The sequence below is a fragment of the Alligator mississippiensis genome, chromosome 4, assembly GCF_030867095.1.
Source record: "Alligator mississippiensis isolate rAllMis1 chromosome 4, rAllMis1, whole genome shotgun sequence".
Taxonomy (NCBI): Eukaryota; Metazoa; Chordata; order Crocodylia; family Alligatoridae; genus Alligator; species Alligator mississippiensis.
Window position 1 is genome coordinate 4,431,661 of NC_081827.1, and position 25,412 is coordinate 4,457,072.

Sequence of the window (25,412 nt, forward strand, 5' to 3'; positions counted from 1 at the left end):
GGAGGGGAAAGAGCCGTGGCCCCGCTCACCCCAGCCCCAGCTGCAGCGGCCCCGGGAACGACCGACGGCAGCAGCCTGCGGCCGCTGGCCCAACCCCCCCAGGGCGTTACGGACAGATGCACAGACAAGGCTTTTATTATATCAGAGTCTTTGATCAAATGGGGAACTGCGAGACGAGGGACTGGACTAAACAGACATGCATGAAAGAACCGGCTTGAGTCTGCGAGAGGATGACTGCCGTACGGGGTCTGTAGGTGACACTTTTCTGTACCGGCTAACAGGTTTTGTGCCAAGTTAGCCACGTGCGCAGTGCAGTGCGCCCCAGGCACGCTTGCTTTACTTGTGTTTTGTTGTCCTCGGTCGCTGCAGGGATGCCGCCAGGGTCGTACTGCCTGGCGGGAACATCGTGGGGGTCTGGGTAGGGAGCAGTTGTGCTGAGACCAATACCTGTTAAGCTCTTTAGCATTGCTTTATAGTTTTCTCTCTGTCTTGAATATCTGAATCTCAGCATTTTGGGCCAAAACCATCCTTTAGGTTTGTGCTTGTCCAGGGCCGAGCACAGTGGGTTTCCTGCTGAGGACTAGAGGTCCCAGACATTGCTACGGTACAGACACTTCACAGCGATGGGCTAGTGACTGGCGCTTTTACGCAGCTGCTACCACCATACCTTTGGTCTCCACAGCTCCGGTTACCTGCAAAAAACCCGAAAACCAAAAGACAGCAAAACGCATCCAATTACGAATTGTCTTTCTTCCAATGTTAGATTTCCTGACAGCAGGATTTGATTTTTTCTTTCCTAATACCAGGAAAAATCCCTTGCCCCATGTCCCTGCCGCGTACAACTTTACGATACGCTCAGTCCCTTTCGGTCAGGGAAAGTGCTGGCGTAGGAAACTACTCCTCCGTGGGACAAAGGGTGGAGACACCGGGCCCTCAATTACCCCCAGAAAATTACGGGGAGAGGATACGCACTCGCTTCGGGCCACGCACGCCCTGCAGGAGCGCAGGTGGGCGACGAGGAGGGCCAGTGAGCTTTCTCGGGGTGTGCAGGCAGCAGGAACCTGGTGTTCCCTCTGCTTTTCACACTGACCTATTTTACACCACCCTGTCGAGGGGTCATGATTTTTATGTGTGGGTCTCCACACAGCTATAAGGCAAAGGAGACAGAAAAGTATAGCCAGCACATCCGGTGAGTGTAAACCACACCAACATCACAAGTAATCAGGGCAGCGCGGAGAAGAGCGGGCTGTTATCAGAGCTCAGCGACGCAGCACCGTGCTCACCTGAAGTCAGGTAGAAGCTGGAGGAGTTCCCGTCGTGCTAGGCCCTAGTTACACTAAGCTATTATAAGCAGTGGTGCCAAAAAGCAGTGTGGGACAAAGGAGCCTCCTGACGGCTGGATGACACCGTCAGAAAGACAAAATGAAAACACACCAAGGAGCAAAAGGACACTCAAGGAAGGACAAAAACCAAAACCCCCAAACAAACTCAAGCACTTCCTAATGAGCCAGAGATCACAAGTCCAGGTGCACAACCTTGGCGAATGTAACAAGCAGAGATGCACATCTCGACAGAGAGAGAGAGAAGAGTGAGCACGAGATGGGGGCTTGCAGGGAGAATTACACGGTTGGGGAACCTGTCCCTTGTAGAGCCGAGAGGAACCATGAATAATGGACGGTGTCTCTACTGGTCAAGGGCAAACGTCACCAAGTTGGGCTGAGTGCTCATCAGGCAGCGGGGATGCCGTGCGATGGGAAACCTTTCTGAGCTTTCGCCACCGACCACGTATCCAAGTGGTGTTTTCTGTGTCACCTTCAGGATCTGGAAGACGTCTCCTGAACACCAGCCTTCCCGGGCATGCAGGCTCCAGCAGCCAGGTACGACCTGAGACATCTCCCCACACGGCTAGGAACAACAGAAAGTAGGGTAGAGTTGTACCTTGTAGACTAGTCAAAGTAGATCGACAGAGTGATAGACAGACAGACAGATACACAGACAGACACACAGACAGATAGATAGATAGATAGATAGATAGATAGATAGATAGATAGATAGATAGATAGATAGATAGAGAGGCCATGCCGTGCTGTCTGATCCAAGCTGAAGGGCACGAATCCCTAGAAGGGGTCCCACAGCTACGGTGGACGAGTCCTAAAGGCAAAGCGCGGTGCAGAACACTTACTGGATCAGCGCAGGGCCTCGCCGAGCCTGGCCTGCAGACACAGCTCACCTTGTTCACCTCCAGGCCCAGGCTGCTCTGAGTTTGCAATGCTGCGAGGTCAGATGCTCGGTCATTGCCCGTCCACCCTCATCTGAGACCCAGCCACACTTGCATTGCTAACTATGGCTCCAGAGCCAGCAACGAATGCACGCTGCACGTGCTCTCGACATCCGCACCCGCAGGTGGGAACTCCTGGCCTCGTGCAAGGGACGGGACAGACACGCTGCGCACAAGACGGACTACGACAGTGCTTCAGACAACGGTTGGCTCCTGTCGGCCTCAGCACAGCACAATGAGGATGTCACACAGGGACCCAGCTGAACTTTGCTGCGCAGGGCAAGGATCTGCCCCACGCTGGCGATTCGGGGGCACCACTGCAGGGAGGAGCAGATCTCTTCTGCAGTAGAAACGCTGCTGCTGTTTGGTACCGGGGAGCCTGACCACAGACCGATCTGCATCCTGTCTCATCTGTGCTGTTCCTCAGGAATATCAGCACTGACTTCACAGGACACTGCTCTGGGCAGTGTTTCTCTGGCAGTCTCCAATGTAGATACGTTCAAGGGAAAGGGAGGTCTGTGGGAAAGGCAGCCACGTCCTCAGGGTCCCAGCAGGCCGAGCAGTTGGGGCTGAGCCCCAGCACGTTAGGCCAAGGTGTGTTCCTCCAGGGTTCGTCCCAGCAGGGGCTCTTGCAGCCTCCAGTGCAGTACCACCGCTGCGTTTGCACCGCCCCGAGGTCACAGAGCCAGGCCCACGTCCTAGTCCACCTCCAAGGGCTCCCTGCAGGTAGCAGAAAGCACAGATCCCGCCTCAGCCATCTCAGCGCAGGGACCTGAACGCAGCCGGAGAGAGGCAGAGCCATTACTGCCTCAGTGGGCAAGCCAGCGTGCCCTAGAGACTGATCCTCATCCGCCCTGAATAGACACACAGGTCGCCTGCTCTGGAAAGGCCATGACGTGGGCAGCCGTCCTTGATCCTGGTCCACATAGTGAAGTTCTCTCGCGCTCTCCTGTTGCTTCAGGGGAGGATGCTTATGCGTATCATGCAGGCCTGGCGCTCCCTCTGACGCGGACATCTGCAGCACAGAAAAGGAGGCAGAAGTTGGAGCCTGGCTCTAGACGGGGACCCAGGCCAGTCCTACTCAACCCAGCTGGAAGTGGGGACCCAGGCATTCAGGATGGGGGGCCGGAGGCAGCTGGACGTGACGTCAGCCACATCGCCGTGTTGCAGGCTCTTGGCTCCAGAAACCGGGGAGTGTTAGCCACAGCGGCCCAATGTGTCACCTATGCTCACCATGGACTTCGAGGCGACGGGACCTGAACCTGGTGAGCCTCCACAAGAGGAGGCTGAGGGGGATCTAGTGGCCCTTTACAAACTAGTCCGAGGGCACCAGCAGGCACTGGGGGAGCCCCTGTTCCCCCGAGCACTCCCAGGAGTGCCTAGAAATAATGGCACAAGCTGGCAGAGGGCAGAGTCGGGCTGGATATCAGGAGGCGCTCCTGCACAGTCAGGGCGGCTAGGACCTGGAGCCAACTTGCAAGGGAAGTGGTGCTGGCTCCTCCCCGGGGCTCTTCAAAAGGAGGCTAGACAGTCAGCTAGCCGGGGTGGTCCGATCCCCGCGCTCTTCACTGCCCACAGCCGGGGGGCGGATTGGATGATCTGCTCAGGTCCCTTCAGACCCTCTCAGCTAGGAAACTAGAAAACACAGTGGCACGTGGAGGCAGCCAGGTCTTAACGGTCCCCGGGAGCTCCGGTGGGCTCACAAACCAGGACGCGGCACACACGACCCCCGGCGAGAGCAACGCGTGGCTGGTTTGGAAATGGTTTTGGACACGCTGTACACCGCACGTAGAGACCCCCCTTTTCCAAACAAGGCCACGGAGCCCGTACACAAAACGGAGCCTGTGTTTCACTCTTCTGTGACAACAGGGACTTTATACAATTTCTTATGCCCCTGCTTCTGTCCCTTTCGTAGCACACCGAGAGCCCATCGAATCACCAAACACGGGGTGGAAGAGATGTCGGGAGGCCGCGTAGTCGCCCCCTGCTCAAGGCAGGATCACCCCCTACAAACCCGCCCAACCAAGCATCGAACCGGCTCTCACGCACGGGCAAGCATGGAGATTGCACAACTCTCTGGGGAGCCCGCTTCAATGCTCCGGAAGAAATCACCCTCGTACAGTGGGAAAGGTCTAAAGTCAAACCTAAATATCCCCTGCTGCAATTCTTCATTGCCTCTGAGCCTGTTTCCTGTGGCTGAAGAAAACAGGGCACATCCCCATCCTCCCCACAGCCACCTTCCAGGGGTTTGCAGACATTGAGCTCTCGAGGACTAAACTTGGAGCGCATTCATTCAACCAGGATCCATCCATCTTCCAGTGCCTTCGTCTCAAATGAAAGCGATGCCGTCATTACCGTTAAAGACTCAGGCAGGAAAGGTAAAATCAGCATGGTAGAGAAGGAGCATGGCCTCAAGGCACAGGGACCACATGAGATCCATGAAAGAGCCTCTTTAGCCACGGCTCTGGTGAAAGGGCTGTTTCACCAAGGGCAGAAGAGGGAGGTGGAGGACACGCATCTCTTTAAACAGTTCGCCCTCCAGAAAGGGCAAGGGCTTGGAGGGAACGGAGGGAAGTTGCCCATGGAGGTGGTGAAATGCGGAGAGCCTGGGAAGGTGCACACCGCCAAAAGGCCCAGTGTAGGCGGCGAGTGATGCAGTGTATTCCTCCCAGCTCAGAGCTGGGAGCCAGTGGCAGCCCCCCTGGGCTCCAGAAATCGGGGTCACAGTCACCGCAGGGAACACGTGTGAGCTAGACCTGGGCCGTCGGTCTCTGTGCACACTCAAGAACTGGTGTGAGTTAGGAGCTGGTGTTGCAGTCCCTTTGCTCGTGTGCTGTCACAGTGTCCTGCAGGGAAAGCCTGGCAGGGCGCAGTCCTGCTTGAAGTCCCTGCACGCCAGTCCCTGGTCTCACACCCGGGGGCTGATGCAGCGGTGTGGCCGGACACGGCGGAGACGTGCACGTGGGGAGACGCGGAGAATGCGGACACGCATCACAATGGCCCCTTCTAGAACCGGCTCGGCGCGGTGCGGCTCCTGGAGACGCACACAGCAGTTGAGCCGAACTGCTCCCCAGCTGTCACTGCTTGGGAGGCAGGGCACAACTGCGTCCTTGCTGTGCTGCTGACCGCAAGGGTAAGTGTGGGCACCCGCCCCAGCATGGTGCCTAGTGGGCAGATCGGGGGTGTTTGCACCCACACGTGAGGAGCCCTAGGGCTGGAGGACTTGTGGCTGGGGTAGTTTCACTTGTTTGGTGTCATTTCTTTCCCAAACGGACTTCAGCCCGCTTCAGTAGCAAGCCAAGGGCTGAGGTGTGCAGTGTGCTTGCCCGACATGGGGGGAGGAGAGCGGGGGCTCTGCTTGGAGCTAGGACATGGGGCCGGGCAGGCATGGTGAGGGCTTGCAGCGGAGCAGGCAGTGAGGGGCGCATCTTGCTTTAGGGTTACCCTATTTCCAGGTCCAAGAAACAGGACACCTGCCACGTGGCGGAGGGGGGAGGGGGAATATGATGGGTGGGCGGCGGGCAGTGAGATGCCCGTGCCCTGTCGCTGCCCGTTGTGTTGCCCCCACGGCCAAGCCACAGCCCCCGCCAGCCCTGCTGCTGCCCCTCCCTCCCAACCCACTGACCCCAGCCCTGCCAGTGCCCCTCACGCCAAACTGCAGGACCCTGCCCCCCGGGCCGTGATGGTGCCCCTCACTCCCGACCCGCACCCCCTGGCACTGCCACTGCCCCCACCCCGTTCCTCCTTATCTGTGCGGTGATTTCAAGTCAAACGAGGCATTTCTGAGTAACAAGACACCATACGAACATAAAGTAAGTAGGAACTACTGGCGGTGGGTTCAACTTCTCTTTCTTCTTTCTTTCAGACAGCTACAGACGAGTGGAGAGTCTGCTCTCCCGGGTCCCAGACATGGGCTGTTTTGGAGAAGGAGAAAGGTAAATCCAAGAGAGATGCCAATTCTCAGTCTCGTGTACTCTGTTTGTCTTGCCTAATTTGATAGATTCAGCTGTTAATTGAGGAGTGCAGTGGTCAGCCCTTAGAGCTTCACAACGTGTGCTAAGGAAACGCACCTTTTCTCTTCCAAGCTTCCTGCTTTCATCTGTGTGAAGTATTGATTTCTATGCGTTCAGCTGGGTGTCCAGGCTGGAATAAACTCCCTGCAGTGGTGGTGCAGTCCCCTACCCTGGAAATCTTCCAGAGGAGACTGGGCGGTCACCCCTAAATGTGAGGAGTCCAGCGACCCCTTCTGTTAGACCCCGGCGCCACGCCGCGCCCAGCGACTAGGGAGGTGACGATGCGATTGCTCGTGAATCCTGTGACTCCTTGGCCAGAGCAAGCAGGGCGCAAACACCGGCACACGTTGCGCGCAGCAGCTGTATTCAGCATGGAGACAGCTTCGGACTAGCTCCCCAAACCCAACAAACCGGGGAGCCACAGGAACAATATTGTTTTTCCATATTTCTACACTGTGCTTTATACTGTGCATTAACACTCGTTCGCCCCTCGCCCCTCCTGTGTTCCACCCGTTTCTCCTCCCATCTCGAGCTCCTCCTCTCTTTCCTGGTTGCTGCATTCCCATGGAATCGCCTCTGCATTTCCTTCTGTCCATGCCTCTCTGCCGAACGCGCACGCCTAAGCCCTTGACTTGCCTTCTTCGGTCGCTGGGCGGATTTCAGCAAAACCTGGAAGCTTCACCATTCGCCTTTTCGCGCGTGTTCATCGCGGACTCTGTCACCAATGACGTGTTGTTTCCCACATTCCCGTCTGTTTTTCTGTGCCAGGTTGTACCATCTTCCACAGTCCTAAAACGTCACCTGGCTCACAGCACGCACACTCGCACAGATTCACTTGCTGCTTTTTCCTCCGAAAACGGCTGACACAGTCAGGACGGTTACTTTGCATGAGCAACTGGCTGGCTTAGAGATCATTCTGCCTTGTGCTCAGCAGCTTTGCTAGGCCACAGGTTCAAGCCTTGTATTCAGCTGCAAATTCGATGGGCCCAGAAAATCCACATAGTGTTGCCCTAACACCTTCTTTGTAGCACTGATATATTTACACCAATAAACCCACCATGGTGTGCGGGTGTTTGAGCTGTCCTGTAAAAATAAACAGCTGTCTGCTTGTCTTTGATATTCCAGATCCTATGCCACTCTGTTACCCTTGGCCAAAATAGCACACCCACTCCCTCTTCTCCCCCAAGCCATCGTTATCAGGTGTGCGACATATCTGTGTATCTGCCGTGGGTGGCCGAAGGACAGTGGCATGTCCTGTCTATGTTTTGGGAAGCATTTTGCAGTCTTTCAGAATGAATGAGGATGCATGGATATAAAAGCAGGGCACAATCATTAGAAGCGTGTGCCACATGCAGCAAAACTAGCAATGGCACAAACTTGCTTAATGCTGCAGTGCAGGCCCTCGCGCATGGGGCTGGTGCAGGGCATTTTGTCTTGGGTGGGAGTGGGAGGCTGGGGTCAGCACCCGTTCTGGCCCCAGCAACTTCACTTGGGGCCTCCCTGGGCAGCAGTGGCAGCAACCCCACGGCTTGGAGCCTGCCCGGCAGCCAGGACATAGCTCTGCCCAGCCAGGCTCTGGTTCTGGAAGCATGCACTTTTGCCACGGGCACTGTACCAAGTTTTTTCTTTAGTTTTCTGACACCAGGATCTCTCGGTGTCAAATTTTGGCATCACACTGTAAATCTGCAGCGTGGCAAATGGGTGCACGTGCACAATGGGTGGTATGTGGGGCCTGAAATGGGTTGGAGGTGCCACGAACTGCATGTGCACGCTCATCGGGACAAGTTTTAGTTGTACAAAGAAATGACACAGTGCGTGTTGAACTATTTTTCTCTTTGCATCTCTCTCTGATTTAGTTTGATTTTGAAAGGTAGAGATGTGTTTAGCACTCAATCACCTTGCCTCCTTGCACCCTCGAAGTAGTAACTGAGAATTAACCAGCTTTTGAACTCATTGACAGGGGAGATCAGGAGGAAGGGTGCGGGTGCATCACTCTGCATTCTTTCCTGAAGTGCTGCCGCCCCAGCAGGCAGGAAGGGCACAAGGAGGAAGGCCTGGAGCAGGGAGCCAGCTCCAGGAGGAGCAGCAGGCGCCACGAGCAGGTAAGACCATCCAACACTCGGCCCCCTCCCCGCACAACCAACCCGCCCTTCTCTGCCTCGGGCGCAAAACTTCTGCCTTGCACCCCTGTCTGGAGCCCGAGGGCACAATCTGGGACCTCTCCATTTAAAAATCCTAGATCTATCCTGCCTTCTGAAGAACCCTTTCCAAACGAACAATGCCCATTTGTAGCCTCACTGCTAAGAAAACCAATTCCTCTTTAAAGATCGCAACCAACTGGCAAATTGAGCTAGTCCCAGGGGGGCTGTCTTTACCCGTCCAGAATTTGGCCGTCCCCCACGACGGTCCTGTCTGTGTCAGTGGTCACAAACCGGTGGTATTTGGAGACATCCTGCGGAGGAGGGTTTCAACCCCATTTTGAATGCAAAGTGCTGAGCTTGATCATTACTGGGTAGGCAGTTGCGAAGGATGCTTTCTTTCTGAACAGAGACTTTTGGCATTCGTTTCCATAGCTCCAAGTCTGGGTGCAAAAGGGGTGCTTCCTGTGGTCACAACTCATTGGCATTTTGCTGCAGAGCCAACACCATAGGTTCAACGGACCCACCTCCTTGGTGCCTGCCGTGCAGAGGACGGCTGCGAGAGACCACTACTAGCGGTGATCTCGAGACGTGCTCCTGCGGTAGAGGGTCAGGTGCACGGCTTAGCACAGATCCTCCTTTCTGATAGGAAATAATTTTCCAGGTCCGGGGTGATGTACATGGAAGCAGCAGGCTTGGACGGTGATGAGCCTGTTTCAGGTGTTAGCACAGGTTTTGCTCATGTCACAGACTTTTCCAAACTGTTTTAGAAAAATACCGATCGAACTTTGATCATCCAACACAAATTCAGTTTTTTTAAAAGTTGAAAATTTTGCAAGATCCAGAGCAGCGGTCCTCAGGGTTTTGAGGTTCAAACTTGTCCGCATTAGACTTACGGCATGCTTATCTTGTACTCATTTTTTGTCTGGGGGCCGAGCTCTTCCCAGGTAGGCTTTGCTGCACTCGGGCTGGGCGGCAGTGGTGCTGGGATGGGGCTGGGGGGGCCATGACTAATTTTGGGGTGGCTGCAGGGCCCCCTCCAGCCCCCTTCCCAGCACCAGCACCACCTGCCCCGAGCGCAGCGCAGCCCAGCCCAGCCCCTGCCGGGAAGAGCCCGGCACCGCCCCGGCCCCAGCACACGTACCTGGTGCCGATGCAGTCGAGGTCTTGGCATGGATCCCGGTGTGCTACCTTGGAAAGTGGGTTCCCCTTCTGCAAATGGGAGTGATGTGCAGCTTTTCAGGAACGCATCTACCACACGCAGCGAGGGCAACCTGGAAACCCCTTCTCCTCTTTCAAAGGACACAGCCCACGAGAGCTGAGAATGGTTTGGACTCCCTAGATTCCTACTGGAAATCTCTGAGTGTATCTTGTGACTCCCGTACAGGTGTTTGCACACACACAGTGCTAATCACACCTTTCCCTGCATGCGTTGAGGGGCCCGAGATACACACGGACCATTATTTGTTGGGGACTGTGAACGGGCATTATCCTAAGGGCTGTAGATTTGCATTGACTCGTGTGACCGATCTACCTATTTCCAGGGAAACAGGTGTTTTTCTCCATAAAAGTCTGTTAGCGCTGGTGGGAGGTCATCCCGACTCCGGGTAGAGCAAGGGACTGAGCAGGGGCTTCTCAGCACGCGGCCGTGACACCGCAGGGACAGCGCCCCGGCACCTCGGTGCACGTGGAAATACAGGAATGAAGAAACTCAGACGTCGTCTTGAAGTCTCTGCCTTTTAATGCCCATAGTCTCCGATAATATTCCTGTTTCTAACTGGACTAGTTAAAAACGCAACGGGGGAAACATCCACTTGTCGCTGTCAAGATGCATATTTGCATCTTCTATCTGTCTGGGGCTTTCCACCCCAGCTGTCTTTCCAAACAAGGACCTGCCTCACTCCCAGGGACCATTTCCCACTGTGAACATGTCTTTGCCTCTGCAGTAATCACGATGGCTTGTTCCCATTCACTTGAGCGGGCTTGGATCAGGTTCCAGCTAGCGCAAAGGCAAGTGTAAAAGTGAGAAGAAATATTGTCTCTCGATGTAAAACTTGAAGAGGGACACAGGGAGACAAAATAGGTGGAGGCTCCCCCGGGGTATGCCTGGACTCGTGGGATTAACACTCTTCCTTCACAAGCCGTGTTTGATCCCATCTGGCCAAGACTTGGTTTTCTATCTCCTCCACCGACAGGTACTGCTGATACGAGACCTCCCCGCTCCAGCGCTGGGTGGACGTGGGGTTCGCGCTGGTTCGGAGGAGGGCCGCTGCCGACTCGTAATGCCACGATGTTGATCTTTTGTTTCCCAGGCCGTTGAAGACCGTGTTGAAAGCCTGCTGCAGGATTTCCACAATGTCACCAGGTTTTTCTGTGACTACAGGGCCTTTTCTTCTCCAGGCGAGGTCCTGGAAGTCCTCCTGCGCAGGTAAGAGCCAAGAGCTGTGGAGGAAGCTGTAAAGGCCTTTATTGGTGGGATATTGCAGGAAACGATCTCAAATAGCATTGAAGAAGGCATACTGAAGAACCTAACTGATTTGCATGTATGTCTAACAACCCGGGCTATCGCTATCCCTCTGCATAACTCTTTGCTCCATGAGTCGGGCTCTGCTGGATCAGAGCAGGGATTTCACAGGCCTAAAGGCACAAAGCATCGCCCTTCCTCCCCCTGCGCCACAATACTCCTCCAGCTCTGCTGTCGTGGAGGGACAGCACCCCAGCTTTGGTTTCCAGGGAAAAGCCTGGTTGAGCCAGACGAGATGAACCAGGTGCTCTTCTATTCTCAGTTCCTCCATCTGTGAAATAGGGACAAAGATAATATTTGACCTGCCTTGCGAGATTGGTGAGACACAGCTGCTGTTTGCCAAGTCCTTGGACAGTCTCAGATGAAATGTTCCCTCCAAGGGCAAAGCCTTGGTACTAGTATGGGCAGCGCTCGAGCACATGGCCCGTCGCGTCGCAGACTGAAGTGCGCAGGCTGGGCGAGACTGCTTAGGCTTGAATTCAGTCGCACCAATTGCCACTCTCCCCAGCATCACGAACGGGATATAAAATGGTAGATGGATGACATTATGAAGTGGAGTAAAGAGAATGACATTCTTCAGCTTGTTTCTCTAAGATAGTTTGAATAGGGAAGTCTTGATTTTTTACTGTCTGGGCAAGGTTTTGACATAAACTGCCTTACCATTGTGACATAGACTGTTTTTTCAATAACCATCTAAAATATCCATTTTGATATTTAGGCATGGAAACGAGGACGCCTGGATTGGATCAGGAGACGCCAGAAGAGTCCTCGGGAAGTAAGTGTGGCTTTCTGCTGTACAGGAAAACCTGTCAGGATTCAGAGCGTGTGGTCAGCTTAAGCATCTATATATATGATACGTGTGTGTGTGTGTGATATATATATATATATATATATATATATATATATATATATGTACGTATGTATTTCCCTAGCCTTTGTAATTAAGTGTCTATATGTGTGTGTGTATATATATTGGTTTCCCCCTTGTCAATCCCCCTGATCCCCTTTAGCTCTCGGCAGGGCATCGCTGTGAGATGCTCCAGAAGGGCACTAGCACGGCTTCCGGCAGTAAGCGTTTGGCTAAGTTGCCTTAACTCCCCCGGTCTTGCTCCTCAATGACTCGATTTAAGCACGGGTTCATGTAGCTTCAGTTCTTTCATTTGTTCTGGGGAAAAACAAGTCCCACGTCCTGTTTCTGTCATGTGCCATGCCCAGGAAAGAACCAGTAACTAGTGAATAGAAGAGCAGCGTCTCACCTGCAAGCCCTCACACCACAGTTTTCCCTCCCAGGAACAACCTTTCTACCAAGTTTCATGAATGGGTTTTTGGAGTTGTCATCATTTCAGCATTGTCCAGTCCTAAGACATTGTGGCAGGGGTGTCACAGAGAATGCCACAGGTTTGCATAGCACATCACGAAATGACGATGAGTACTTAGGATTATTCATGATAAGATAGCTGACCTAGCAGTCCCACCATCGCAAAGTCCTTTCTGAACTGGGTGGCGGTGGGGTTGGGAAGTGCGAGTAGGGCATGCTCTGGGAAGTGGGCTGTGCACCCCCGTGCAGCGGGATCCGGCCTGTTGTTGGGATCCGGCTGGATAGGGACCTGGCCATGCCCACCCGCCTGCGGGACACAGATGTTGGGCACCGCCGGGATGGAGCACGTGTGTGTGTGCCTGCATTACCCCTTCCACGTGAACGCAGGTGAATCTGCTGATAATAACCCTTGTGTGTCCAGGGTAGATTCATCCCTCGATTAAAGCAGCTTTTCTGCTTCTAGCAGTGGACAGCCTTTCTTGTTCACCCCTCTCAGAAAGGATCTCCTCCAATCAGAAAAGGTGCAGGGAAGGGCAGTGCAGAGAGATGGCTGCGGTAGTCGTAGAACCAGGTTCAGTCAAAGATTGCAGCTGTCCTTTCTAAGGCGCCCAGATCAGAAGTCCTTGCTGGCTCATGGCAGAAGGAATATGTCCATCTTCTCGAGACAGGCTGAGTGACAAATATCACTGTTTCAAAGACTGACCATGGCCGGATTTGGTCAATGTATTTGTTTTCAGCCCGCTAGCCCTGCTCCTCAGCACCTGGCTCCTTACAACGCCAGAAGATTTCAGGGAGGCACCAGGTTACCCCAATTTAAAGAGACTGCTCCAGTACCTGCAAGGAGACATGCCTGGCTCCCAAGTGCTGGAAGAGGCAGAACACCTCCTGGCCAAGTTTCTCAGCGAAGAGCTAGAAAATGAGAGTAAGTTATATTTTTTCCCAAGCTATCGCTGCCTAACCTCCCAAACCTGAGCAAAGAATTGCATTTGGGGGGGAAATGTTACCAACAGTTATATTACCAGGGCGAATTGTGATATCGCTGACATGAGAGGGCCAGGCCCTGCAGACTTGAGGGTATGTCCAGTGTCCAACTGACACGTGGTCCTTCACCCAGGTAGAAACTTTCCTGTGGCAAAGAGCTTTGTGGTTCTGCTTCTCAGACCTGGTGCAATGTGTGACCTAGGCCTGGTGTCGAGCTTTGGCACAGCAGTGCAGGGAAATGAGATATGAAAGAAGGGAAACAAAAGAAAAGCAGTATTTCACCCCAGAAACCTGACCTGCTGGGTGTTCCAGAAAGAAGGGGTTATTTTAGACTTGGGCACAGCGCCAGGTCAGCTCAGGCATTTAAATGTGGACACAAGACGCATTGCATAAAACACAACTCCTTTTTTCTTCAGCCTCCAAAATCATTCGTATCTGCAAGGTTGCCAATATGTGTCCAATGAGGCTCTGTCCCGGGGTTGGGTCCAGTGGGTCAAGACAATATTCAGGTCGATGTTTTGATCCAACTGTTGTTCAAAGTCAGCAGAAGTTTCCAGGGGGTTTGTTCCCGCATTTATTTCTTGCAGTAATGTTGGAAAAAGGGTCTGAAACTTTGAGTGGCAGACACTCCCTTGCATGAGAACGAAATGATCCACGTCCTGAAAGAAGGGCTCCGAATTACAGTGCACTTGTCTGTGTAGCAGGGAGTGCGGAGAGGGCAGGGCAGTGTCTAATCTGAGCGTATGATAGGAGCTGTCTTAGAGCGATCACTTGTGTTGTGTCCATCCCGTTTGCTCATGGTTATACAGAGCTGAACGAGCTGTTCTTTCCAAAGTACATCCTGCTTTCTCCACAAGCACATTTAAAGGCTCAGTGAGGAGCCATTGGTCGAAGGCATTTCTTTAGTGAGAAACATGCAGGCGGAGCTTTCTATGTGCAGCCTGAGCTCTAGAGACCCCCACGAGGACTCTCGGCAGGGCCCACCCATGTCGATTAGACTGCAAGGCTGGGGCAAGAGACAAGACACACACAAGTCCATTCTGGGGTTTGCCCATGCAGTGCTGGAGTGTGTGCGTGTGTGTGTGTGTGTGTGTGGATTGGAGGCCCCCCACGTCTGGGGCAGGAGGGGCTCCAGTCTACCGGCCCAACCCTCCAGCACAGGCTGGGCAACCCCAGACACAACTCCCTCCCCTCCCTTCCCCACATGGGTGTCTGGTGGCTCTTGAGTCAAGGGGGGGCACGTGCCCCCCCACCCCGATACCAGTCAGCAACCGGGGGCACCCCAGAGGCCGATCCCAGTGGTTGGGGGGTGGTCCCCCGGTGGCCAATCCTGCTGCCTGCGGGGCCCCGATCCCACTCACCATAAAAGCAGCCGCGCTGCTTCGGGAACTTGGTGACCACTTCCAGAAGCAGCGCGGCCATTGGAGCTGGCAGCCCCGCTCCCCGGCCAGCGCTCGCAGGAGGGGCACTGGTGCTCCCGCCTGCTACCCTGCCCACCGGCTACACAGGGAGCGCAGCATGACAGGGGTGCCCGGTGCTCTCCGGGGGTGCACCCCCGTGCCTTCCCTGTGTCGCCCCTGCTTCTCTGCCCGCATCCTAAGGACAGCACCAGGAACAAGGCCAGGCTGCTTCAGCCCAGCCCTGCTCCTGGCATGTCCTAACAGCAGTTAATGAAGGCGCTCTGCTTTGGAGCGCCTTAGTCTGCACCTTCCTGTAATGAGGGCTCATTGGTCTGACAATCAGGCATTTTTGAAAGTGCTCTGCAGCCATGCCCGTCTCTCAGTGCTTGGGCGTAGAGTGCTGTCAGCGGCTGATCATGGGCTAAAGCATCACTTGTCGGTGCCTAAAGAATATTGTAAGAAATACCAGACAAGGCAAGCCGAGCCCAAGAGTTTGGGAGCCGGCAATCAGTGCGGGTAAGAAGGTAAGAAGAGTTTTAGAGAAGTGGGTTTTAAAGAAGGATTTGAAAACAGAGACGTGTTGATGGAGTTAGACTATAGGGGAAATGCCAGCAGAAATGAAGAGGTTAACATCTTGTCGAACAGGATCTGGAGCTGATGTTACTGAGTTAAGACAGAGAGAGAGGAGAGATTCGAGCTGGGGCGGGGAAAGAATCAGAAAGGGAGGACGGAGAGGCTCTTTTTGTGAACAATTCTTGTACAATGTCATTGATGTGGCTTCTTTTCATAAAAGAGCCACACGTAACTAAGGCTGGTACAGCCATTTTCACTCAGCTCATTTAGCTCCAAATAAATTGTTGTATTTAGGCCAGAGCGGGGACCAGCCCGGGGACCAGCCTGAGCTCGAACATCAGGAGCAGCCTGGGGACCTGCCCAAGGACCAGCCTGGCAACCAGCATGAGGACCAGCCCGGGGACCAGCCAAGGGTCCAGCCCGGGGAACAGCCTGAAGGCAAGCCTGGGGAGCTACCCAGGGACCAGCCTGGGGATCAGCCTGTGGTCCAGCCCGAGGACGAGGCTGAGGATCTGCCCGAAAACCAGCTTGGGGACCTGTCCGAGGAACATGCTGAGGACCAGCCTGGGGACGTGCCCAAAGACGAGCCTGGGGACCTGCCTCAGGACCAGCCTGGGGACGTGTCCAAAGACAAGCCTGACGACCTGCGCGAGGACCAGCCTGGGGACCTTCCTCAAGAAAAGGTATGATCTAGAACCTTTTGCTCAAAGTATTCGGTGTGGAAAGGGTAGGAGGAACTGGCAATATTTGCAGTCTAAGTGAAAGTTGAATTTCCACGTCCATTGGCTGCTCCTGTCCCCCACAAGCTGGTCCTAGCTGTGAGCAAACACAAGTGCACGGCTGCAAGCAGCTTCAATGGCCCACCGGGGGCAAATCTGACCCCTCATTGCATGTGGTGTCAGATAAAGATGTTCAAAACGTAGTGTCTTCTGGAACGCGTGTCTTCTGGGGCTCCCCACCTGCCGGTGCTTTCAGAGCGGGAGGGGGCAAGGGAGCAGGAGTTGAGTCTGGGGGTTTCAGCCCCCCTCTACAGGCTGGGGCCAGTGTAGTGCAGCCCCCAAGGTGGGGTGGGGGCTCCACTTCCCCCACTCCACCCTTCAGCACCAGGTGCGGAGCCCCAAGTACCAGCTCCCTCCACTGCCTTCCCCCTCCCATTCGCAAACAGCCAGGACTGCACAGAGCCTGGCCCTGGCTGTGGGAACCTGCTTGCAGGCTCCTGGCGGGCAGCGAGATCCCCGCCCCTCCGGACCCGCAGTGACCGTCGGTTTGGTCTGGGGTAAGGGTGTAACTCAGATCGCTTTGCAAACTTGTTCTGAGTTACAGCTGGGAGCTCCACTTCTCTCTGCACCCTTAGGGCACGTCCGCACGTGCAGGCCCGTGTGCTTGCAGCAGCTCAGATAGGAGCGGCACGTATTTGAGCTGGGGATTTCTCCTCAGCTGGTCCTGAGTGGGTGAGTGGGAACTGTGTGAGGGGGCTGCTCAGGAGGGGTGGGTCCCCTGCCCCCAAACAGGGCACAGCCCCCCCCCACAACCCATGCTCTGCTGCCCCCAGCACCACAGCCTTCCCCGCAGGGCCCACAGTTCCCCTGCATGGCCCACCCCCACAGTACTGCAGCCCACACACCCGCATCCTGTGCTCCCCAACCCCGGCTGGGCAACCGGCGGGCAATGCTGTGCTGCCACTTCCCCAGCCAGGGTAGGGGGCACAGGATGTGGGCATGGCAGTGCTGGGAGTGGGGTTTATGCTCTGCTACTGCTTGCCCCCTTCCGCCCGGAGCAAGCTGCACCTGCATCATGCCCCTGCCCCCCGCCTGTCCTGGCTGGACAAGAGGCAGCGAGGCATATCCCCCACTCCCAGCACTGTCGTGCCTGCAGCCCGGGCCCCTCTGCCCTCCTCCCCATGTCCCATGCCCCCCTCCCCAGCTGGGCACAGGTCAGAGGAATCTGCAAACACAAAGGGGTGCAGGAGATGGAAGCCGAGTGTCCAGTGTTTTTGAATATTAGTTTCCTTTTCATATCCCAAGAGAGCCCGTTTCCTTGGGCGAGGAGCCTTGCCCGATAGGGAACGGCAGAGAAAGGTCAGGAGGCACGTCTGCTCTGCAGGAGCTCCTTCCTGAGCAAAGCACCTTGTGTAGTCGGGATGCCACCGTTTCATTCAGCAGACAAGGTTCTCTGGGTAAAAGTGCTGTCTTTTATTAGACCAACTAAACACCCATTTCACACGGCAACACTCGCTACCGTCCATGTTTCAGGGGTGTTAGTTGTAGATGGAATACTACATATGAATACTTCATTGCAAATACCAAACCAAGCTACTCCTGTCGGTAGGACACCACCACTAACAACGTCCAAGGACCAGGCGTAGACCCCAAAATACTTGCTTCTGGTTCTACTCTTTCATCCCTACCGCTTCCATCACGTTTCTGACTTTTTCCTCCGCAGCACATTGGAGACGCCCGTGTAATTCGGAGCCTGATGCCGAACAGCAAAGGCTGTGTATATAAAAGCATCCTGGTAAGTGATGTGGAAGACCTGTGTAGATTTATTACTGGATGTGTTTTCACTCCGGATGATAATTTCTATTTAAAATCTCTGCTGCTCTGATTCACACCAAGACAAAGCTTTTCAATATGAGGGGCCACATCATGCCCTTGATTCTTAGGTGAATCGACACTGGCATTTTAGTAGTCAGAGTGCAGTCCACCTCCCAAACTCTTCCCTGGCCTTTCAGCTGGATAATATCCACCACTTGTCCTCAACCATTGAGTAAGGTAAGGAGAAAACGTGCACTGCACTTGTACGAATGGGCGTGCGTGCACAGGTAGGCAGACAGATACACTGAAGAGCAGCTTGGAGGCAAGTCCCCGGAAGATGCTGTATAGCAATAGAGAGTATTTAGTAATACAAGGCTCCCAAAGGGCAGACACCTCTAAACAGCATCGTGTATTAGCCTTCCTTTTCCCTTAGAGGACAGTGGAGCTGGAAGGGACCTCAGGAGGCCATCTAATCTAACCCCTGCTGAAGGCAGGATCATTCCTGACTAAACCTTCCCGCCCAAGTTACGTCTGACCTGTCCTTAACACTGCACAAGCCAGCCTCCCAACAACTACTATTCCCAGTGCCCAAAACACCAAGAATAACCGTCACCTGCTACAGGTAAAGCAAGGAGGCGAGGCCCAATGCCAAACGTGGGGCTTGGTGTGAGCCCGAGCAGAGAAGCAAAACCCAGGAACTTGCTGGTTGTTTTCGTGCTAGCAAGAGCCTCAGCACACCCGAGTCCAAGCCCCCAGCCCCAACTGCAGCCAGCAGACAGTGCTCCCAGTGCGGCTGCTGTCCTTCCCAGTCTGGGGCTCTCTGCACATTGGCTCAGGAAGCTCTTTATTCCTGCAGCCAAATCATCTGAACAGCAGCGGAGCCAGGACACATCCCTGGAGGAGTCCACTCAAAGCCTCCTGCCATTCCCACCTGGGTCCATGCACAAGCGCCTTAGACACCTGGCTCGACAGCCACAAGCAATGTGCTCTGGAGTCATTCGGTTTTGCCCATGTTTCTCCAGGTTGTTTCTGAGAAGGTTGGCTGGGACTTTCCAGGGAAAGGGAAAGTGTTGAGAGGTAAACCCTGGGCCAGGTTCATGGTGACGCAGCTGCTGCTTGGGCCATCTCACTGGCACAAGGTAGAGTTAGGCAAGCAAAGCCTTGATGGCATAGGACCAGCCTCGTGGCTCCTGGGACTCTGCTCCGTGCGGGTGGTCACGCTGGAAGGAAAGGTTTCAGGGAGACAGAGGCAAAAGCAAAGAGCATTCAGAGTGGTCTTTTTGAAACCAGGGTCAAACACAGTCTAGCCAGGCAGCTTGGTAGAGTCACATACACACAGGCACCGTCACCCTTTGCTAGGATGTGCTGTGCACGAGGCTATTCCCATCGCCGTAATTCCCAGTCGCGCACTGTCTGTACCTGCCCGATGGGACACCAAGCCAACACGCCAGATAGATAACCTGAAAACAGATGTTGAGAAGCAAAATCAGTCATTGCAAAATGCTTTTTCCAGGTAACCTGCCAGGACAGGACAACAGACGTGATTGAAAAAATATTCACCAAATATGATGTGGACCTCATAGAAGTGGATAACTTTGAACTTGTGCAGGTCATCTCCGAGCACAAAGGTAAGAGAGCAAAACTTTTTGCTGCTTAAAAGCTCCTCCTCATGGTTGCAGAAGAACATGCATGTGAATCCGTTTTAGAAACAGTGCATTGTTTCATCTCAAAGCCAGGGGCAGTCGCCCTCCCGCTTGAGTACCTGGTAGGAGTCAGCACACCGCTGCTCCCCTGTGGCATGCCATGGGTGCAGTTGGGGAAGACTGACAAGTAGAGATCCAGCACTGACATGTGTCCAGCGGTCTGCAGTCAGGCCCAACTGCAAAAGAAGCAGTGGGAGCATCACCTGTACACTGGCTGCTGCCCAAAAAGCCACAGGGAAGACACAGTCCAGATCCACGCCCTGAAATCCATCCTGCTTGACAACCTCTGCGCCCTCTGCACCAGGAAGGTGTCCCAAAGCCATCCTGAGGGTCACAGACCCTACGGGGGAAAGCACTGTATAAATGCAGAGCATTACCCGCAGAATAGCTTCGCCTTCCCAGGGGGCTCCTCCATTGTATGCATTGCACTTGCAGTGTTCGGCAAGCCCTAAGCCTGCTGGGTATCTTGCGTGGCAGGAGGAGAGTCTACCATCACTCCCTGACCATTGCCAGGTCAAACTCTCATCAGCATCAAATCAGCAGCCGCCTCAGGCCCTGCCCTGGATTTCCCAGCCCTCTTTCAGAGGCAGTGAAAGCAGGGAGGATGCAACGGGAGGGGAGAAAGCCAGGCTGAGCAGGCTTCCTTCTGCTCACCTCTGGGACCCAGCAACCCAAGGCCCCAGCGCTCCCCCTCCCCACACACACACCTCTTTGGAAAACAGCTGTGTCCCATTGCTGGCAGACAGGTATGTGGGAGCTCAGGGAGCAGCAATCTCCTGTGCTGCCAAAAGGCAAGGCTCACGCCCTGCTCTTGGTGCATGAGGACGTAAAGGGGTTGTCTCGGCTGAATGGAAGAGAATTGGTCTTGCCCCATTTGTTGAATAAAGCCCCAGCACATGCAAGCTGCACAAAACCACACGTGGAAATGATGCATTAAAGAAGCAAGGCAAATGATTGCCTTTCCCCTAAACGTACAGCCCTGTGTGCATACATCGTGCTACTGTCTGTAGTCAGTGATCTCAGAGCCAGGAAACGGTTTCCTGTAGTGCGCATGTACGTTTGGTGTTATCACACTTGCAGAAGCATAACTTTGGGTGGTACAGCATTTCTCATACTTTTGCTGGTGGGAAAGGAGATGTTATACCTAGTAAAAACCATGTTAAAGCCCCTTATGGGGACTTCAGAGAGGCACGTGCCCAGCCACAGCGCACCTCTGAATGCTCCCCCGTGTCCTGCGCTTGCTTGTCGTGCTGCTATCCAGAGTAAATCACTCGACGCGGCTTTTCTTTTCTTTTTTCTTTTCTTTTCTTTCTGCAGAGCTAGTCTTCCCGCAGGGAGCTAATGTGTTTTACGGGATGAACAGCCAGTGCAGTACAGACCTCATCCTGCGAAGAAAGCCCTGTTTAATTTTCGGCCCATGGCCCGATGAGCACAAGAAGAGGAGGCGCCTACCCAGGCTCTTTCGAGGTGGCCGGAGCAGACGCAGACGCCTAAGTTTCTAAGGAGCTGCCGTGAATCCCATTGCCAGGCTGGGGGACACTGGGGCTGGGGGGTTGGGGTGCAGGCATGGGAGGGACGGGGTCAGGGGGGAAAGGGGAGCATTTCTGTGCGTGGGGGATGGTGTGGGAGGGACAGGGGGAAATGGGAGGGAGGCTTCTTTCAAGGGGGGACGGGGCTAGGGTTGTGCGATTGCACAAAAGCAGACACCCGGGTGGGGGAAGAGGTGTGCCCCTTCCCCCTGCCCCCCCAGCCCTGCCGGTGCCCCTCACCCCCAGCCCACAGCCTTTTCCCACCCCCATGCCTCCTGGTGCTCCTCCCTCCTGGTCCTTGCCTTTTGTCCTGCCCCTCTTCTGTGCCGGGCACTGTCGGATTCCCAAATCCCAGGTCCCTCAGGATCTGCTCTGCACTGCTCCTGGCTCCATGCCGTGGTGCCACCTGGATGAGGGCCACGGGCTAGTTGTGGCAGGGCTGGATGCGGTCAGCGATTCTGGCCGCGACGTCCCTGCTCCTGGCTCCGGGCAGGCCCCGCATCTCCGCTTCCCCTGGCGTGCTTGTTCCCAGAATGACTGAGGAACGCTCCGGGATCGTCTGCACGTTTGTCATGAGGGAGATTGGGGTGCTGGGTCTGAGGGGTGCAGCTGGGGCTGGCTGAGCGCCTGCCACTCCAGCATTTGGCTGCATCCTGAGTCCTGAGAGATCATGTCTGCATGTGAGCCTGGCCTCTTGGGCAGCATGCTGGCGCTGGCACTGGGCCGCCTTGTGCTGGCGCTGGGCCTCCTTCCCCACCATCTCCATTCACTTCAGCTCTAGCTCGTGCCTGAGCTTGCTCTCCTCTGCTTCCAGCGGCAGCTGCTATTTCCAGAAGTCCCGCTCGGAGGACGGCCCCTCGGGTTCTGCGTGCACGCGCGGAGGTGACCTTGCGGCCCGGGCATCATCACACAGGATCTTAATCAGGGCTTCTCTCTTCTGCTCCTTCCTCTCTCTTTCCTCACCCCTTTCAAGTCGGCCACAGTCCCGTGGTCATGCTCGGCAGTCACCCGAGCTATGTGCACTGTCCCCTTGACCCCATGCCCCATTAGAGCTTGTTTGCTCAAGGGTTTTCGGTGACTCTCTTCCCTTCCCCAAATGATGCCTTCAAGACAGCAGGTTGTGGGACCCAGAGGTGCCACCACATGTGGCGGGCCAGTACGGGGTGCTCCTGTGTTGAGCCCCCCGCCTCTCTGCGCCCACCACCTTCCAGGCTCCGCGTGCCTCCCTGGGCACCTCACGTCCAGCCGACCCCCTTCCTGAAGCACACCTGCAAGTCTTGGGGTAGTGAAGCCCCCATCCATGATCTGGACTGAGCTTCACCCTGGGAAGCCTCACATCGGTCGTGGGGAAATCCCTTGAAACAATTATCAAGGAGCACGTGTGTGAGGGGCGGGCAGGGGAGATCATGCCCAGGGGAAGTCAACATGAGCTCATCAACGCCAGGTCTTGCCAGACCAGCCTGATGGCCTTTTATGACCAGGTAGCTAAATCCCTGGATGATGGTGTCGCCGTGGACGTAGTCTTTCTGGACTTTAAGAAGGCCTTTGACACTGTCTCTCACCCCATCCTCATTAAGAAACGAGCGACTGTGGCATTGATGCCTACACATTTGGATGGGTCACAAATTGGCTGATGGGGCGCACCCAGAGAGCGGTGGTGGACGGGTCGCATTCGACCTGGCAGGATGTGAAGAGTGGGGTCCGCCAGGGCTCGGTCCTGGGCCTACACTGTTCAACATCTTCATCGGCGACTTGGATGAGGGGTGGAAAACACGTTGTTCAAGTTTGTCGATGACACCACGATGTGGGGAGAGGTAGGCATGCTCGAAGGGAGAGAGAGGCTGCAATTAGCACAGAGGCGGAAAGGGATCTTGGAGTCATTATTGACTCCAAGATGAGCGTGAGCCGCCAATGGCAGACCGCAGCCAGCAAAGCCAGCCGCACCTTGTCGTGCATCCAAAGATGCATCTCAAGCCGGTCCAGAGAGGTGACAGTCCCCCTCTCTGAGACATTGGTCCGGCCCCAACTAGACTGCGGTGTCCAGTTGTGGGCAGCGCATTTGAAGAAGGATGTGGCCTGCCTTGGGAGGGTTCAGAGGAGGCCACCTGCTTGGCTGGAGGGCAGCAGGGCAGGCCCCACGAGGAGAGGATGCGGGACCTGAACGTGTTCAGCCTCAGCAAGCGGAGGCTGAGGGGGATTTGGTGGCTGCCTACAAACTCGTTAGGGAGATCAGCAGCAATTAGGAAGGGTCCTACTCCCCCCAGCAGCACCTGGGGTGACCAGCAACAATGGCCAGAAGCTGCTGGAGAATAGGTTCAGGTGAGAGAAGAGGCGGCACGATTCCACTGTCAGGGTAGCTAGGGTCTGGAACCAACCTCCTAGGGAAGTGGTCCTCGCTCCTACCTTGGCTAAAGTCAAACAGAGGTTGGATGAACACCTGCCTGGGGTCGTGTGATCCCAGCGTGTGCTCCAACCAGTGGCGGGGGGAGTAGACTAGATGATCTGTTCAGGTCCCTTCTGACCCCTAACTACTAGGAAACTAGGAACCTATGAACCAAGGGGATGCCAAGGCATAATCTACACCCTCTCCCAAAGAGTCTCCCATGCTAGGTAGAGGAGAGCTGTACTGGTTACAAGGGGAAGGTGTGGAACAGGGTACAGGACAGAGCAATAGCCGAGAAATCCCGGAGAGCAAACAGCGGCATGGTAGCCTTTGATCACGCCTCGGACTTACTGCAGGCTATATAGGTAGTCGGGCTGTGCAAAATGTTGCTGGGTGTTTCTTTTCAAAGCTGTTTCAATGTGTTTTCTGCTGAAAACAGTGACATGGAAACAAAACAAAAGGATTTGAAACAGCTTTGAAGGAAAAGCAGGGCACTTGAAACATTTAGAAATGGTCAAAATATTTTGAGTTTGGAAGCTGGGCTGTCTTGGTTTCCGCAGCGGTCGGAGATGACAGGGCAGCCTCCTCTCATCCGGCACGCAGAGCTGGGTCTGGCATCCCTGGGAGGAGTCCAGCACAGCCCGGCAGCCTTCCCGGGGCACGAGCCCGCGGCTCTGCTCCCCGGATGAGAGGAGGCTGCCCTGGCACCTCTGACCAGTGCTGGGTACAGGCTGCGCCCGGCACTGGAGAGAATGGCTGCTGCCGCCTGTCCCAAGCAGCAGCTGCAACCTCCTCTCATGTGGTGCACATGCAGGGGCTCGCACTGCCTGGAGTAGTCTGGCACAGCCCCTCAGCCCTCCCAGGGGTGCGAGCCCCCGGATCCGTGCCCCGGATGAGGGGAGGCTGCCCTGTCACCTGGGACCGGCGCTGGGCATGGAGTGCACCCAGCTCCAGAGATAATTGCTGCTGCCTCCTGTGCCAGGCACCAGCTGCAGCCTACCCTCAGCCGATGCACAGATCTGGGGGCTCGCAGTCCTGGGAAGAGTCTGGCACCGTCTGGCAGCCCTCCTGCGGGTGCAAGCCCCCGGATCCGTGCCCCGGATGAGAGGAGGCTGCCCTGTCACCTGGGACCAGGGCTGGGCACCGGCTGTGCCCCCCACCCCCGGAGAGAATGGCTGTTGCCACCTGTGCCAGGCACCAGCTGCAGCCTCCCCTTCTCTGATGCACCGATTTGGGGGCTCACACGCCCAGGAGGGCTGCCGAGCTGTGCCCGACTCCTCCAGGGGGTTCGACCCCCCGATCTGTGAGCCGGATAAGAGGAAGCTGCTGCTGCTGCCATTGGGGCCCTGTGCTCAAGCCAAGTGAGCCCTGCTTCAGAACTCAAACCATTTCCAAAGTTTTCAAATGTTATGAGCGCCCTTCTTTCTTAGCGAATCCTTTTGTTTCATTTTGATTTCACTGCTTGGAGCTTGAAATGCATTAAAACAGCTTGGAAATGAAACACCCAGTGACATTTTGCACAGCCCTCTTGACTAAATATGTAGCTTGCAGTAACCCAGACGCGTGATCAAAGGCTACCACGTCGCTGCTTGCTCTCAGGGATTTCCGGGATATTGCTCTGTCCTGTACCCTATTCCACACCTTCCCCTTGTAACCAGTACAGCTCTCCTCTGTACCTAGCATGGGAGACTCTTTGGGAGAGGGCGTAGATCATGCCTTGGCATCCCCTTGGTTCGGCTGAGGAAGGGGGACCCCGATTTCTGCTTCAGACAGGGAAGCACCCCGAGTTCTTGCAGGGGATCAAGTACCCTCAGTCTGCTAGGCCTGTGTTCCCAGGGGGCACAGGGTGAAGATCAGCCCAGATCATGAATTGTGGCTTCATTACCCCAAGGCTTGCAGGTGTGCTCCTGGAAGGGGGTCGGCTGGACGTGAGGTGCCCAGGGAGGCACGCGGAGCCTGGAAGGTGGTGGGCGCAGTGACGGGGGGGCTCAACACAGGAGCACCCCGTACTGGCCCGCCACATGTGGTGGCACCTCTG

The 25,412-nt window shown here is 55.2% G+C and overlaps 1 protein-coding gene across 2 annotated transcripts; it reads left to right on the forward strand.

Annotated features, from left to right (window-relative positions):
- Positions 1-3,529: 3,529 nt before the first annotated feature.
- Positions 3,530-21,039, forward strand: LOC132249936 (ral guanine nucleotide dissociation stimulator-like). 2 transcript variants are annotated; one of them, XM_059725700.1, is made up of 10 exons: positions 3,530-5,411; positions 6,144-6,213; positions 8,252-8,393; positions 10,742-10,857; positions 11,672-11,728; positions 13,009-13,193; positions 15,520-15,908; positions 17,668-17,739; positions 19,273-19,387; positions 20,780-21,039. In XM_059725700.1, the coding sequence occupies exons 2-10, from the start codon at positions 6,188-6,190 to the stop codon at positions 20,962-20,964; spliced, it is 1,287 nt and encodes a 428-aa protein (XP_059581683.1). In that variant the 5' UTR covers positions 3,530-5,411; positions 6,144-6,187; the 3' UTR covers positions 20,965-21,039. The 2 variants fall into 2 exon arrangements, with proteins under 2 accessions (XP_059581683.1, XP_059581684.1); XM_059725701.1 differs by lacking the exon at positions 3,530-5,411 and having other exon boundaries at positions 6,022-6,213.
- Positions 21,040-25,412: the final 4,373 nt, after the last annotated feature.